The 15,461-nt window shown below is 42.2% G+C and overlaps 2 protein-coding genes across 2 annotated transcripts; both read right to left on the minus strand.

Annotated features, from left to right (window-relative positions):
- Nucleotides 1-801: 801 nt before the first annotated feature.
- On the minus strand, nt 802-5,554 carry LOC133503867 (sodium-dependent neutral amino acid transporter B(0)AT1-like). The gene is made up of 10 exons (XM_061825846.1): nt 5,198-5,554; nt 3,819-3,959; nt 3,593-3,730; nt 3,319-3,491; nt 3,108-3,218; nt 2,831-2,943; nt 2,628-2,756; nt 2,001-2,157; nt 1,719-1,922; nt 802-922 (listed from the first exon to the last, which is right to left on the minus strand). Exons 1-9 carry the CDS (start codon nt 5,397-5,399, stop codon nt 1,767-1,769), a joined length of 1,320 nt encoding a protein of 439 aa, XP_061681830.1. The 5' UTR covers nt 5,400-5,554; the 3' UTR covers nt 802-922; nt 1,719-1,766.
- An 808-nt stretch (nt 5,555-6,362) lies between these two features.
- Nucleotides 6,363-13,315, minus strand: LOC133503875 (sodium-dependent neutral amino acid transporter B(0)AT1-like). The gene is made up of 12 exons (XM_061825853.1): nt 12,862-13,315; nt 12,523-12,663; nt 11,986-12,123; nt 11,029-11,210; nt 10,833-10,943; nt 10,104-10,216; nt 9,873-10,001; nt 8,606-8,762; nt 8,325-8,529; nt 7,666-7,825; nt 6,950-7,112; nt 6,363-6,859 (listed from the first exon to the last, which is right to left on the minus strand). Exons 1-12 carry the CDS (start codon nt 13,058-13,060, stop codon nt 6,650-6,652), a joined length of 1,908 nt encoding a protein of 635 aa, XP_061681837.1. The 5' UTR covers nt 13,061-13,315; the 3' UTR covers nt 6,363-6,649.
- Nucleotides 13,316-15,461: the final 2,146 nt, after the last annotated feature.

The following is a 15,461-nucleotide window of genomic DNA, read 5'->3' on the forward strand; positions in this document are numbered from 1 at the left end:
CACACTATGTATCTTAGATGTATTGTTTCAAATGTGTTTCCAGCGAGGCTGTACTTTGTACTAAATGCGCTTTCAATTACTTCAAGTCTAATTCCAATGGATGGGTTTCCAATGACGTCACCACAGTCCTCAAACCAGTCGGATGAATTAACGATAGAAAAAAAACTTCACGCTTCACCTATCACCTGTGTTCTCTGACCTCTATGACACACAAGATGGTGTAATTGGAAACCTGTCCATTAAGCATGAACCAAAAGACACACAGAAAAATAGTGTATATATTATATTTTATTCAATCTACTTGTTTCCTGCAGTGCACAAAGACAGACCTACACAACGCATACCCAGGCACAATGGCAGTAGGAACCCCCGCTAACAGAAAAATAATTGCATTGATCCATGACGGATATGGTTCGGATGACAGTGATGGGAACTCTTCCTGTTGAGGCATAAAAAAAAACAATTATTAGGCTGCGTGTCATGAGGAAAATGTTGAATTTGACTATGTAGACGTGCTTACAGAAGTGGGGTCCCAGACCAGATAGGTCAGATTTTCTTGGGCTTGAGTTATGAGGTAGAAAATTAAGATGACCAGGACAATGAGAGGACTGATGAACCTCCACGTAACTTGCCAGAAGATGGAAGGTTTGCGTCCAGTCATAAACTCTATGTCCTCGTTGAACCTGGCGAACAAAAGCATTTGGATAGTACTTAAACAGTACTCAGAATTGGCCTTACCTGATAATCTTTCCCAATGTTTACCTGTCAATGCCGTATATGTAAGAAACGGAAATCATTTCAAAGAATCCGATCGTCAGAAGTGGAACGGAGCCAGCGAATTTGTCAAAAAGTGTGATCCAATAAATCCCAGAATGCAACGCAAAGAGGAGGGTGATGACGAAGGCCACGAGGCATGTTGTCGCTGAAAACATGAAAAAAGAGATCACAGGCCATATTCAAAGAAGAAACAAAAATTCTAGTCACTCACTACACCAGTGATTTGCAAAGTGTATTGAGCGGGCTCCCTCTAGTGGTAGGCCAAAGAATCTCCCAAGCTGCAGTTCGGATGTACTGTATTTATCCATCCATCCATCCGTTTTCTCTGCCGCTTATCCTCACGAGGGTCACAGGGAGTGCTGGAGCCTATCCCAGCTGTCAGCTGGCAGGAGGTAGGGTACACCCTGAACTGGTCGCAAGCCAATCGCAGCCCACATGGAGACAAACAGTCACACTCACAACCACACCAAGGGGCAATTTTGAGTATCCAATTAATGTTGCATGTTTTTGGGATGTGGGAGGAAGCCAAACCCACGCAGGCATGTGGAGAACATGCAAACTCACCAGCTGAGCCACCGTGACGCGTACTGTATTTAACTTTCATATTATGACAACTTTTTCTTTTGAAGCAACTATTATTGTACAACTTTAGTTTAACTTTAACGTTCAATGTATTTTAATTGAATTATTATTTACATTTTCCCTCTATGTGAAAACTGTGTATGTGGTTTGAAAAAGTAATGAATGTACTTCTATGACGATTAGTCTTTTTTTAGCATGAACTTATTGTTGTGTTTACTGGCAACTGCACAAAATAATTTGATTATTCAGGCCTCTTACCAAGTAATTACACTAGCCCAATTTCAGTATTCAGCCATCTCTTTATGAACCTTGACATTGATTAAGAGGAGTTTCCCAATAGTTTTACTAAAAAAAAGTACCAGTCAGGGCTTCATGGGGCCATTTTTTGGGGAAAACCCCCAAGTCTCTCAAAGGAACCACCACTCCCTCAATGTTGCCAAAAAGGGTGGAGAGGCCCAGGCAGAAAAGCATGACGAAGAAGAGAACAGACCAGAATGGCGAAGCGGGCATCTTGGTGATGGCTCTGTGAAAACAATAAAAGCCAAACCTGTCCCCTCCACTCCCTGCATACAGCATACGTGTTAGTGACGTCACAAAGTTGTGAAACAAAACAACAACAAACAATAATTTGACACACTTACCTCACTGAGCAATTTTTCCAAGTCACAGGTTTTAAACTCCAATCCGAGAACAGTTTCTGGGTCGGAGGTGTTCAAATGTTTTAAGGCCAAGTCAAAATTGTTCGGTGTGACGCTGCCCTCAGGAAGACTGAATGCGTTTATTAACGACATGATGTTACTAAGGAAAAAAAAGAAAAAGAAAAGAGCGACAGAGTTGGGAAAACCTCGGGAAATATTCAAATGAAGCACGTTGTCCAACAAGAAAAATGATTATACAATATAAAAGTACACTGAATATATAACTTCACTACTCATGGATTACATACTTGCGTTTTTTGTTTTAACCTTTGCTCTGTCATTTACTGACAACCTCACGTTTTCTCTCTTTTTGGCCAGTATAATATGTGAGAGTTGCTGTGGCCTTGTAGCAATTATATGCGGTTACTAACTAATAAGTGGCGTCAATTAATTGGATATTTTAACTATTAGTGGCAAAAGTTCCTGTATTGACTGTAAATAACATCGATACACAATTTAATTTAATAGTGATTTAAGTAATGAACAGCGAAACAACTAAATAATATATTTAAAAAAAAATTAAAAATATATATATATATATATATTAATGATGATAATAAGTGTACTTACTCACTGAAACACGTGTCATATTTCTCAGTGGCCCGGAAGCCAATGATGGAGTACGTAACCGTAGCGGCGTACACCGAAGTCAGACCGGTGACGACCGACAGGATCACAGCGTCTTGCACGCAGTCGTTACTTCGGGAAGAGAAGCGAGCATCGGCGTCATTCTCTAATCTATTGTAAATGAAAATAACTAATAAGACGCTCACTGAACGGGGTTGTAGCTGGAGAAGGAGATGAGGCCTCCCCACGCCAAACCGAACGAATAAAAGACCTGGGCGCCGGCATCCAGCCAAGTGGACGGATTCATCAACTCCTCCACCTGTGGGAATATTGCCATTTTGAGATCCATTTATCAGACACAAGTACCAATCGAAACACTGTATTACATTTCTAACCAAAATTCTGCCTTTTTATAGATAATCAGAAAGACTTTCACGGAGTACAACTGAAGATCCTTTGTCATTTCTGAGATGCGAAATATACCTTTGGGGTGAAGAGGAACTGAATCCCGCTAACGGCACCTTTCAGGGTCAGTCCCCGCACCAGGAATATGGATAGCACAACATATGGCAAGATGGCTGTGACGTACACAGCCTGAGGTAAAAAAAAAAAAAGAAAAAAAATACTCATATACGTAGTTTGCAAGCAATTTTTTGGGGGGGAAGAGAACACTATCTTGTCAATGGCAGCTCACCTTGCCCGAGGTGCTTATCCCTCTGATGCAGCAAATACAGATGACAGTCCATGCGGCACAAAGGCACACCACGATGGGCCAGTGGAGCCCCCCAGAGTCAGATATGGAGGTCGAGCTGTTGAGGGTCACGCGGTAGAAAAAATAGTCCACCGTGGAGCTCTCTTGACACTCGGCTACAAACCCTAAGCAAGTATTCACATCTGTGAACGTCGGCGGCGGGCGGTGCATTTAATAGCTGGTTGTTATGTTATAAACATGTTATAAACGTACGTACCTGTCGCATTCTCATTGAGCGGACACTGAGTCCAAGGAAGCGGGCTTTGGAAGGAATTGAACAGGTACCACATGACCCAGGCTATCAAAGTGTTATAATACAGCGCAACTAAAAAAGACACCAACATGGAGGCGATGCCTAAAAAAAAAAAAAAAAAAGACAGTTTCATTAACTTGTTTTTTTTCAACACCTTATATCTCTCTTTTTTAAATTATATTCAACATACCCAAACCAGTCAGATAAGGGCTGATGGCCCGCCACACCCCCACGCTGCCTTTCCTAAGACGCTGACCAATGGCAAACTCCAGCAACAGGAGAGGCATTCCTTCCAAGACCAGCAGGATAAGGTAGGGAATCAAAAACGCTCCTGGAAAATGACAATGGAGCATTATTGGATACATTCTTAAGTGTTACATTTTCAATAAAAAAAAAAAAAAAACGATGCTTGTTAATTGCTATTGAAAATCATAATAACATGACATGAATATAATTACAGCGGCAACTCTATCTGTAACCATGTTCATATCTCAAATCATACATCTCCATTGTAATCATTGTAAATGCAATTATTCTGTTCCAGACTCACCTTAAAAACATCAAAAGTCGTTTTTTGTCACCATATTTTAATGTCAAAAATGCCGACAACACTGGTTTAGTGTATAAGAACACACGCATAACATTCGCTCGCGACGTCAAAAGCTACAAACGTGGAAAATGGCAAAACGCCACTGTACCTAATGTAGTGACTATGCTTGCACTTATTTTGTGGTCCTAATTTGGCGGTTAGCAAACGAGCCTGATGATGCTTCAGTGCCGCTATCTGATATTATACTTCAGCTGCGAGGAAATTAACATAGTAAAGTTTGCTGGCGCCATCTAGCCGCGGGGGTTTGGAGTGCAGCCATGTCCCAAATTTTCCCTGTATGTAGGCACAGCTGTAAAATGAAACAAAATCAAATATTTGAGGGAAAGATTAATTTCTTTTTTTTTTTTTTAATTAAAGCTGACCAAAGTGATTATTTTAACATTAACATTGACATTTCACTTTATATAATATTTACGGAACTCATTTACTATCATTGATGGCTTTTGAGGTCAAATATCCGTGTAAACTGGGAGGGCTGGCAGGGATTTTAATACTCACACGGTGCGTCGGAATATTCATAAAAAGTTACGTTACGGTGACGAGAAGTCAGAGAACTGGGCCAGGTCAGTGTCCTGGCCGTGTGGGTGCTCGTTAACGGTACAAGCGTTATGACTTCATTCTGAAAAAGGCTGCCATTTGTAGGACACGCATTTTATGTGTTTTGGCTCGAAAACCCCCATAAAGGGTCATAACTGGCGCAGCTTATGTAATCTTCACTATATGCAGCCTACACGATGTATCTTAAGGGGACCTTTCCACTCTCGTAATGATTAACACAACTTAACAGTTTTTGACTCCAGCTTCTGGGAGTGGGTTATCTATTGAACGCTCCATTTGATCTCTGGCACAAAGAACACAGTGATTTTTAATGAAAGTGGCAAGACAATGTTTCAGAATCAAGTGAGAACTTTGGCCTCAGTTCTACACGAATGAAGTCCAAATAATTGTCAGCATCTTACCTCCTCCGTGGTTTTGACACAAATAAGGGAATCGCCACACATTGCCGAGGCCGATGCAGAAGCCCACGCACGTCAGGATGTACTGAGCTTTGTTGTCCCACTTGGGGCCGCCGCTGTCGGCCCCCTCTTTCTCCATCCTGTCGAGATCCTGAAGGTTGGAGATCCGCAGCTCCAGTCCCGGGTTGGGCAGAATCAATCTCATGGCGGCCGCGGGCTGGAGCGGAGAAGTGGTCTGCACCTGACGGATGAAAGGCTCAAATGCGCATTCATTAGTGCGTGGACCAATATGTTCAAAGTGCCAATCAGCAATGTCGAAATCACTTTATGATCTATTGGGGATAGATTAGCTAATGTACTCTGCACCTTTACCCTTTTATATCTTATAGAAATTGCTAAATACCGTACAATGTGGCGAGCGTATTCCCAAAACGCTATAAATGCATTTGGATTATTCTTTGGGAAAATAGTATTTATAACAATTCATTCATTCATCTTCTACCACTTATCGGAGGTCGGGCTGCGGGGTCAATGTAACTAGATCGACATTTTTATTATCCATCCGTTCATTTTCTTACCTGCTTATCCTCACGAGGGTTGGGGGAGTGCTGGAGCCTATCCCAGCTGTCAACGGGCAGGAGGCGGCAAACACCCAGTACTGGTTGCCAGCCATTTATTACTATTATTATTATTATTAACTGGCTCTATCTGAATATGTAAAACAAAATGACAAAATTCTTTTCCAAATTTGACTTTCATCTCGGCGGCACGGTGGAGCTGCTTGTAAAGTGTTGGCCTCACAGTTCTGAGGTCCCGGGTTCAATCCCGGACCCACCTGTGTGGAGTTTGCGTGTTCTCCCCGTTCCTGCGTGGGTTTTCTCCGGGCACTCCGGTTTCCTCCCACATCCCCAAAACATGCAACATGAATTGGGAACTCTAAATTGCCCCGAGGTGTGATTGTGAGTGTGACTGTTCGTCTCCATGCGCCCTGCGATTGGTTGGCGACCAGTTCAGGGTGTACCCCGCCTCCTGCCCGTTGGCAGCTGGAATAGGCTCCCGCACTCCCTGTGACAATCGTGAGGATAAGCGGCAAAGAAAATGGAAGGATGGACTTTCATCTTGCTTTTGTAAAGAATTCCCGAAAAAGAGCCACACACAAATTACAAAATAATGATACAAAAACATGCCACATTTATTGCTCCTTGTGTTAAAATGGGTATTATTTACACATTAATTCCAATAATAAATTCACATTACACATCATATATGATAATACAGTACACACAAGGTTTTAAATATTACAATTATCCAGCAGCACATTGAGAAATACACTATTAACATGACAAGTGGGTTGAAAGAAAAAATTTACATGACAAGTTCCAAACAAACTCCTGTAAAGAGTATTAACAGATTTGGTTTAGTGGAAAACAAGAAGGGGAAAAAAGTCAATTCTAGCTAATACTTGATTTTATCAGTAATTTGAATTTGGGCAGAGATTGTGTTCAATGTGTCATCACTGCTGTGGTTCCTTTTGCAACATTTCCTTTGCACGCATTTGTAGAGGGCCACCGCTGGGATGGCTAAGCTGGGAATGCCGGCCAGGACAAAAACAATACCGGATATCCAGCTGGGGTAGGGACGCACTTCAAGTGTGGGAAAGCTCTCCTGCGAAGCGAAACCAAAAAGAGAGAGGCTGTGATCAGGGCAAAGAAAATGACGCGACTAACTCCGACAAACGTCTGGCGTGACGCTTACCGACTCTGGGTTCCAGGTCAGATACGTGAGAGACTTTGTGACCTGCGTCACGAAGTAAAACACCAGGATGAAGACCATGATGAGCGGGCTGACCACCCTCCAGGTCACCTGCCAGAAGATGTTGGGCTTGTGTCCAATCATGAACTCGATGTCTTTGTTAAACCTGCGCGGAAGCAATCACAAGACGCCCCGGTGTCATTTGAGTATAGCGTGCGTGATAGTGGTCGTATAAAATGACCTTTTATGAGATAAAGATGATTTAACTACATGTGCGCAACAGCTCGCCACTAAAACTGAGTCAATAAATCTCTCGTAAACATGAAAAAAAAAAAAACACCAGCCTGAAGGCATACAGTAAACAATTAAGGGAAGCAAGTTTTGCGTAAAAGCCACAAGTGTATGCTTTGTGTTTTTGTTCTTATTTTACAGTTTGATTATAGCTAGGTTATTCAATCCTGCTGACAATGCTACTTGCAATGCATAAAAATGAATAGAACAGTATCGGGTAATACACTGGTTATGTAAAATCACATCACGCGTGATCTGCACTGAATTTGCAAAAAGTTCAACATAGACTGCAGTCAGGATTTCTCACACCGTTCACTTCCCCGTGCTTTCAAAAACACGGGAATAAATAATTAACACACAACGTGGGCACATTTTTCTTTTCTCGAGAACCTGAGCGGAGCGCCAACTTCCAGGAGGAATGCACATACCTGTCTATCCCGTAAATGTAGATAACGGCGACCATCTCACAAAGCCCAATGACCAGAAGGGGAATGGAGCCGGCAAAATTGTCAAAAAGAGCCAACCAGTAGTTGCCGGAGCGCATGGCGAATATGATGCCGAAGGCAAAAGAAACAAAACAGCTCACGCCTGAAAGCCAAGGAATATAATCATTTTTGGTGACATGACAACTATATACGTATATATACACACACGTGCACATGCAGACTAGCTCATTAGCTTATTGGGATCCAACATAAGAGTTGTACGTGTAATATTTTGTTTTCTTATTTTGTGAGTGCGGGCTTTATTTACACAACAACATCAACTATTGTGCATTTATTTGAGCATTGAGTCGCAGTTATTGTGCTTTGGGAAATTATTCACTTTCACTTAATTGGTCCAATAGTAATTATTTCTTCATCTTTATCTGTCCCAGTGATCTCGAACGCAGAATAATTACTAGATAGCAGAAGGTACAATGAACTTGCGCGTACACCTCTTGACATTTGTCGAGAATAATGGCTTTGTGTTCAACATACACTCCCACGTTTCACACTGAAGGAGTAAATTGAGGTGAAATCATTGTTATTTCAGGTGCACTCAATAAAGGGAACTGTGAGAGTACATAAAAATAAGAGAGACTTACCACAGAAAAGCTCTTTAGGCCATTTTTTGGGCAGCAATTTCAGATCCTGCAGCGGCACGACTACTCCCTCCACGTTTCCAAACATGGTGGAAAGACCGAGGCAGAAGAGCATGATGAAGAAGAGCACGGCCCAGATTGGCGAAACGGGCATCTTTATGATGGCCTCTGTGAACACGATGAAGGCCAAACCTGTTCCTTCGACCCCCTGCGGAGGTTTTTACCGAAAATGAACAAAATTGCATGGCACATAGTGTTCCAATGTGGAAAAACTCGTCACGGACCTGACTGAGGAAGAACTGCATGTCACATTGCTGTATTTTCAAGCTTTGAAAAACATCTGGATTGGTTTGGTTGAAGTACACAAGCATCTCATCGTAGTTGCTCTCTGTGATATTGTTCTCGGCTAAGTCGAAGGCGTTTGTCAATTTCAGGATGTTGCTGCAGGAATAAGAATCATAAAAAAAGACATTTAACAATCACACTAATGTGTACATCTTTATGCAGTGGCAGTTCTGGCTTAAATGGAACCCTGTGCGTATCTGTCAGCCAATGCTCCCAGTAAACTGTGCACGTGAGGAATTGTGCACCACTGATGCAGCCTCTTCGCAGATATTCTGCATTGCGCGCTAAAAATAATAATAATCCAATGCACATTGAAAGTATAACATACAGGTATTCAGTTTGTGGCCTCTTGCAATGTGATTCAATGAGTGAGTGATGACTGGTTGTTCCATCCAATTGCACAATTCACATACGTACTGTAAAAAATTAAACGAAGAATCCACTGGTTCCTTTTAGGCAGCACACAGAACTTTCTCCAACAACACCGCTGCTCCGCCACACTCTCTTTTGCCTAGTTTACCTTACACCCCCCCCCCCATCCCCGCTCTTAAAGATGTACACTCATAATTACAAATGTTACAGGATGAGATGTGTAATTTTTAAAATCCCACCTTGGCGCAGCCTGATCCAGGATGAACGTACAGACAATACAGTGCACAAAAGTTAATTCTGTATTTTAAATGTAGGAGGTAGCATAACATTAACCTTGAAACGTTCCCCCCCAACGGTCATCCCCCCACTACACCACCACCACCACCACCCCGCGAGAGGCTGGCTGCTTGAAATGTAGATCTTGGGGTAAAAAAAAGTCTGGGCACCCCTGATCTAAATTGTGAGTCCCAAGCTTTCATGTTTATGTTTATGCTGGCAAACCCTTCAGGGTGTACCCCGCCTCCTTCCCGAAGATAGCCGTGACCCTTGAGAGGATAAGTGGCTCAGAAAACCGATTGTTGGCTAGAGTGAATCATAACAGAATAAGGATACATTAATAGCAAAGTACAATTAGAATTTTGAAAAAGCAGGCACTGCACAAATGAAAACAAAACATTTCAGGGAACTAGGCGTCCAAATTCCCTACACAAATGCTCTTTGATGTGTCATTACACGTCAACAAAACATTCCTGTAGCAATTATGTTTCTGTTTTTTTTTCTGGGTGTGGTGGCGGAAATGTAAACAGTACAGTACACGTCCTCATCAAAACTCACCCGCCAATGCAATCATCAAATTTTTCTGTGGCTCGGAAGCCAATAATGGAGTAGATGACGGTGGCCGAGTACACCGATGTGCAGCCGTTGATGATCGAGATGAGAACGGCATCCTGCTCGCAGTTGTTGCTACATTAACACGGGAAGAAGAAGGAATATGACATGAATATGACTGGGAATTCAAGAATGCAGTAGAATAGGTTGTTTAACTCTGGGAAGGCGTTCACTGACTGGATAGAGTTGTAACTTGAGAAGGAGATGAGACCGCCAAACGCCAAGGAGAAGGAGTAGAACACCTGCGCGCCGGCGTCCAACCACGTTGCAGGATTCATCAACTCATTCACCTCGAATATAAAAAGCTCACTTTAATGACGTGATAAATAGATCCGTTTTGTGATGGAAAAAGACCCGTGCGCCACCCTCGTGACCTAAAACGTGTTTGTATTTATTACGCGTACGCCGCATGGCAAGATTGTAATCTTTCATGTGATACGCTCATGAAATCACCCTTTTGTGGAGGAATAATAAAGAGTGACAGCTCAATAAAATGTATTTATTGCCGACATTATAATGGGAAGGCTCTTATCTTATTGATATTCATTTTATCATGATGGCATTATTAATCTGGCCTTGTGTAAATGTGTTGACCTAAGCAGGAATATAAATAGCATATTGAGAATATATCGTACCCTCTAAGCTTTTACTCTTGTTTGAGTTTTATTTGCGCTAGAATGTGATATAAAATGTTCCAAAGTGTTTCATCCATTATTCATTTCTGCCTCATTGCTCACTTGCTCATGCTAAGGCCACGGCTTCGCTTCCGTGCGAATGAACTATATTGAAGTGAATTGAGAAGCTTCATGCAGTCCTTTTGCGATTTAAAACCTTTCGGCTGAGGGAAGGCGTCAATTACTGAGATATCGGTTCCGATATATCAGATAAATTAACATCGATGCTTACATCCGGTGTGAAGAGGAACTTGATTCCTTCCAGTGAGCCTTTCAAAGTGAGCCCTCTGATGAGGAAGATGGTCAGAACCACGTAGGGCAGAGTCGAGGTGATGTACACGGCCTGTTTCGCAAAAAATTCACCAAGCAAAATCAAACAGGCGCTGTGCACGAAAAGCAACCGCTTTGAGTGGTGCAAATGCTCGGACCTTGCCGCTGGTCTCGATCCCGCGGATGCAGCAGACGTAGAGCACCGTCCAGGCGGCTATCAGGGAGAGAACCATCCACCACTGCAGGCCCCCGTTGTCCTCGATGGACTCTGACGTGTTGAGGGTCTCTCTGTACCAGAAATAATCTACAGTGCTGCTGCGCGCACACTCCTCCACTGGACCTATAGAAAGGGGAAAATGGAGACCATAAAGGTAAGATATTAAAAAAAAAGAAAAATCTTGTGAGAATTTTTTTTTAATCTTAATTATAATCCGAATAAAAGACACTTCTACGAGAGGCAAACTGTATAAACAACACAAAACTAATACTCCGAGATTGGCTCCATGAGAAGGTAAAAAAAATAAAATGTTGTTACCGTAATTACAGTGGAAGAACCGAAGTTTGTAATTTAAGCAAACGCAGACATTTAAAAGCTTATTCTTTCTCTTTTTTTTTTCTTTTTTTACAATGGATGTTTGCTTTGATGAAATGTGTGAGTCACTCCAGCGAAAGACATGAGCAAAGTGTTTATGGCACGTAATCATGGGTTGGCACGCGTCTTTGCGGATTAAACAAACTTGAGTTGACTGCCACGAAGCAAAGGTTGTGAGAATAATGTTTTTTTTGTGACAGAGAATTCAGAGTTGAGGAGACATGGCAGGAAAATAAAATGATCAAATTCATTGAATTCCTTAGAAAACAGGGCAAATATGCGTCCTAGTGGCAAGGCAGGAAAGCGCTCTAATTGGATGTTTTGTGGATAGTAATATGTCATTAATCAATTGATTATCTGGCTGGAATATTTAATTCACCCTTGACGTACTTCAATCCATAGTTTGAATTTAATGGCGATGCTTTCTGATCTCAAAACTCTAAAATAGTGAGTAACATTTCATGTTGATTGGTGAGCTACTAGTGAAGTTTTGAACTCCTTTGGACTTCTTTGAAGGCCACACCTGTGCGGTTAGCATTGAGGGGACACTGGCTCCAGGGCAGAGGATCCTGAAAGGAGTTGAACAGGTACCACATGATCCAAGCCATGATGGTGTTGTAGTACATGCCCACGAGAAAGGACACCATTAACGATGAAATACCTGCAACGATATACACGACTGCCTGTTGGAATATTCAAATAAATAAACAAATCAAACTCTACAGTGAACCCCCGCATTTTTGTGATTCATCAATCATCAATTCACCCATTCCAAAGTTGCTGGCATGCTATTTAGCAGAAACTGAGTTTCATTTTTCATATAAAAAAAAAGTTGTTTCACCATTTTGTGAAATATTGGTGTAAAAGACTATGTTGAACTGATATGAGGAGTTTCGTTTAATCAAAAGTAGTGCTTTGTCATTATTTCGAGGACTCTACATGGCAATTATAAATCTTCTTAGAGAGGTGATCAGCAGGGCTCCATCCCTATCCCCCTTCGAATTGCGGGAGTTCATTGTATAGCAATTGTGCATAGTTTTTTTTGTTTTTTTTTACCCACCGACTCCAGTCAAGTAAGGGTTAATTGACCTCCACACGCCCACGCTTCCTTTTCTCAGGCGCTGGCCGATGGCAAACTCCAGGTGCAGCAGTGGGATTCCCTCCAGAACCACCAGGATGAGGAAGGGGATCATGAATGCACCTGCGAGCATTTTCACAGGGGAAGTAACCAATTTCCAGGAGGTTTTTTAAAACTGTTTTGTTAGTTATGATGACAATATGAACACATCCTGTTTTACATCCTCACATCTTTTAAACAAGGTACAATTCCAACATGACAAGCGATGTTGATACCTAAAAAAAAAAAAAAAAAAGACATCCTGTTTTGGGAGCAGCCTACCTCCACCGTGGCTCTGGCACAAGTAAGGAAACCTCCAGACGTTGCCGAGCCCCACACAGAACCCCACGCAGGTGAGCAGGTACTGGGCTTTATTGTCCCATTTGGGTCTGTCGCCCGCCTCCTCCATCTCCAGCTTCTCCAGTTCCCCATGAGAGAGGATCCGGTCATCCAGTCCCGGATTCGGCAGCTTCAGCTTCATTGTGGCTTCGGTGTGTCACCGCCGAGTCTTCCTTCAGTCTCTCCGTCCTCTCCTCTGTGGACTGTCCTCCCCTCTTGAGTCCTTCAAGTGCCACTGTGTACTCCCGCGAGAGGGACTGAGGTATTTACCGTGACCCGTGGCGCCTGAACTACAGTTATCAGTAGCTCATTGTCCAAATGCCGGATTATGTCACGTCAGCAGGCTCGTGTGGAAAAAGGTACCACCTTCTTGATGGCCGTGAATGCGTTACATGATTGGTCATCGCTGACACTTTGCACTGATAATATAAATATGATGCGCATCATTTCATGGGGCAAAGGGTCAATGTGATGATAAGATACCGTGTGAACACAATATGAACATAAAAACAAAGCCTGATTTGTATTGATAACAATGTGTTTACCTTTCTGTTTTTCATTTCTTTTTACATAATATCACAAATGGAATTAAAGCATACAATGTATTCATGATCCTCGTGTGGAATTGGAATAAAGCAATAATCCATTCAGATCAGAGCTCATTCACTCTCATTCTGTGGATGTTATCTAATCTACCCTTGACATATCTGATTATATTGCTTATGATATGCAAACACTATATTTCCGCCGATGCAAAGACTCCGCCACTTTCCGATGCTCAAACACGCTGAAGTTTTCAGCACTTTTTGAAATTTGTGGTTTTGTTTTTCCTGACTGTGTTCAGTGATTGTCAGGCAGTGTGAATGGGGGGGGGGGGGGGTGTAGGTTATCTAATCAATGTTACTTCCTTTTGCAATTATTAACCAAAGTTAGAAATCTGAGGGGCTGGTCTGTCAGAAAAAAAAATGTGCATTGGGTTATTTACTGATATTGAAACTCGTGCATTGTTTTAAATCACGTTTTAGAGATTACAAGTGTGTGTGTGCGTGGCTGTGTAGGTTTGTGTGTCTTTCGCTGGGCATTTGCGTTACTAAACACTCACATTTTACCCATCGCTAACAGTGTCAAACTATTGTCTAAACTCATTATCATAAAGTTTTGTCACATGGCTCGTCGTAGTTACGGTTTTCCACAACAACGCCCTTTATGAATCCATATAAAACTAAACGTCTTCCCACCTTATTTTTACAGACGAGCTTGATGGATGACTTTTTGATAGCGTTGAGGAAATTAGTTTGTTCAATATTGCTCAATTTATCTTTATGAATGGGATTGGTAACAAAAATATGATTGCAATATCACAAGATTTGGTGCAAGAAAGATGAAGTAGATTTGGTTTAGCGGACCACATAAACTGATTCCAACCCCGGGCCTTGAGTTTGACACCTACTGTATGTCCTAGTGTATGTACTGTATATTACTATTACTTTGAGTTTGTGGTTTTAAAAATTAAAACGTAAAAGTCAAAACTAGAAAACGTGAAAAATATTACTGTAAGATTAAAAACAGAGGGGAAAAAAACAGGAAAACCATATCTTGGGCTCAGGACTGAACATATTATATCATATGACATTCCCATGTGTAAATTACAATGTAAAAAATGAGATGTCCTCTGTGAAATGATGCAAATAACACTTAGCCTGGATTCGGGGAATGGACAGTTGTTACACGGAAGAAAGGAAGCTTGTAGCATGTGTCCTTAAATATATATTAGTACAGTTCAGTAAATTGAAACCACTTCGATGAGACCCTGTGAAGATATGCTTGATGGAGTAAGATCGTGGTGTCAAAGTTCATCTAAATTGGACCGGTACAGACACGGACACTCCTCAGACATGCATGGAGGATGATAGACTTACCGGTACATATTTCAACAGTGAGCATCTAACCTTCTGAACCATTGAATAAACATAATCATTATGATGCTTTTCAAATAAACCCGTGTACTGGCCGGCATACAGTTATGGGGCCGCGGGGTGAAAACTAATTGTCGCTGGAGGGGATTAAGATACAGCACGAGGTCCACAGACTAGAATTTAAGGCTCCAGCAATTTTCATCAACTCCATCCATCCATTTTCTTTGCCGCTTATCCTCACGAGGGTCGCGGGCAGTGCTGGAGCCTATCCCAGCTGTCAACGGGCAGGAGGCGGGGTACACCCTGAACTGGTTGCAAGCCAATCACAAGGCACATAGAGACAAACAGTCGCACTCACAATCACACCTAGTGGCAATTTGGAGTGACCAATTAATGTTGCATGTTTTTGGGATGTTGGAGTAAACCGGAGTGCCCGGAGGAAAACCCACGCAGGCACGGGGGAGAACATGCAAACTCCACACAGGCGGGGCCGGGATCGAACCCAGGTCCTCAGAACGGTGGGGCCAACGCTTTACCAGCTGATCCACCATGCCGCCATTTTCATCGACTCATTCTTATGTATTTAGAGACATCTCTATGCGAGGTTATGATGCAGCTTTTAGAGGG

This window comes from Syngnathoides biaculeatus, chromosome 1 (genome assembly GCF_019802595.1).
Source record: "Syngnathoides biaculeatus isolate LvHL_M chromosome 1, ASM1980259v1, whole genome shotgun sequence".
NCBI classification, from domain to species: Eukaryota; Metazoa; Chordata; class Actinopteri; order Syngnathiformes; family Syngnathidae; genus Syngnathoides; species Syngnathoides biaculeatus.

What these genes read in the sequence shown, in the direction of transcription:
- LOC133503867 (XM_061825846.1), bottom strand. Translation starts at nt 5,399, where the DNA reads ATGAGATTGATTCTGCCCAACCCGGGACTGGAGCTGCGGATCTCCAAC. An exon ending in AGTTCCTCTTCACCCCAAAG is followed by an intron (nt 2,944 to 3,107) that starts GTATATTTCGCA and finishes ATATTCCCACAG; the next exon opens with GTGGAGGAGTTGATGAATCC. An exon ending in TATGACACGTGTTTCAGTGA is followed by an intron (nt 2,158 to 2,627) that starts GTAAGTACACTT and finishes TTTTTTCCTTAG; the next exon opens with TAACATCATGTCGTTAATAA.
- LOC133503875 (XM_061825853.1), bottom strand. Translation starts at nt 13,060, where the DNA reads ATGAAGCTGAAGCTGCCGAATCCGGGACTGGATGACCGGATCCTCTCT. An exon ending in GGATCGAGACCAGCGGCAAG is followed by an intron (nt 10,944 to 11,028) that starts GTCCGAGCATTT and finishes TTTGCGAAACAG; the next exon opens with GCCGTGTACATCACCTCGAC. An exon ending in TCAAGTTACAACTCTATCCA is followed by an intron (nt 10,002 to 10,103) that starts GTCAGTGAACGC and finishes GTGTTAATGTAG; the next exon opens with CAACAACTGCGAGCAGGATG.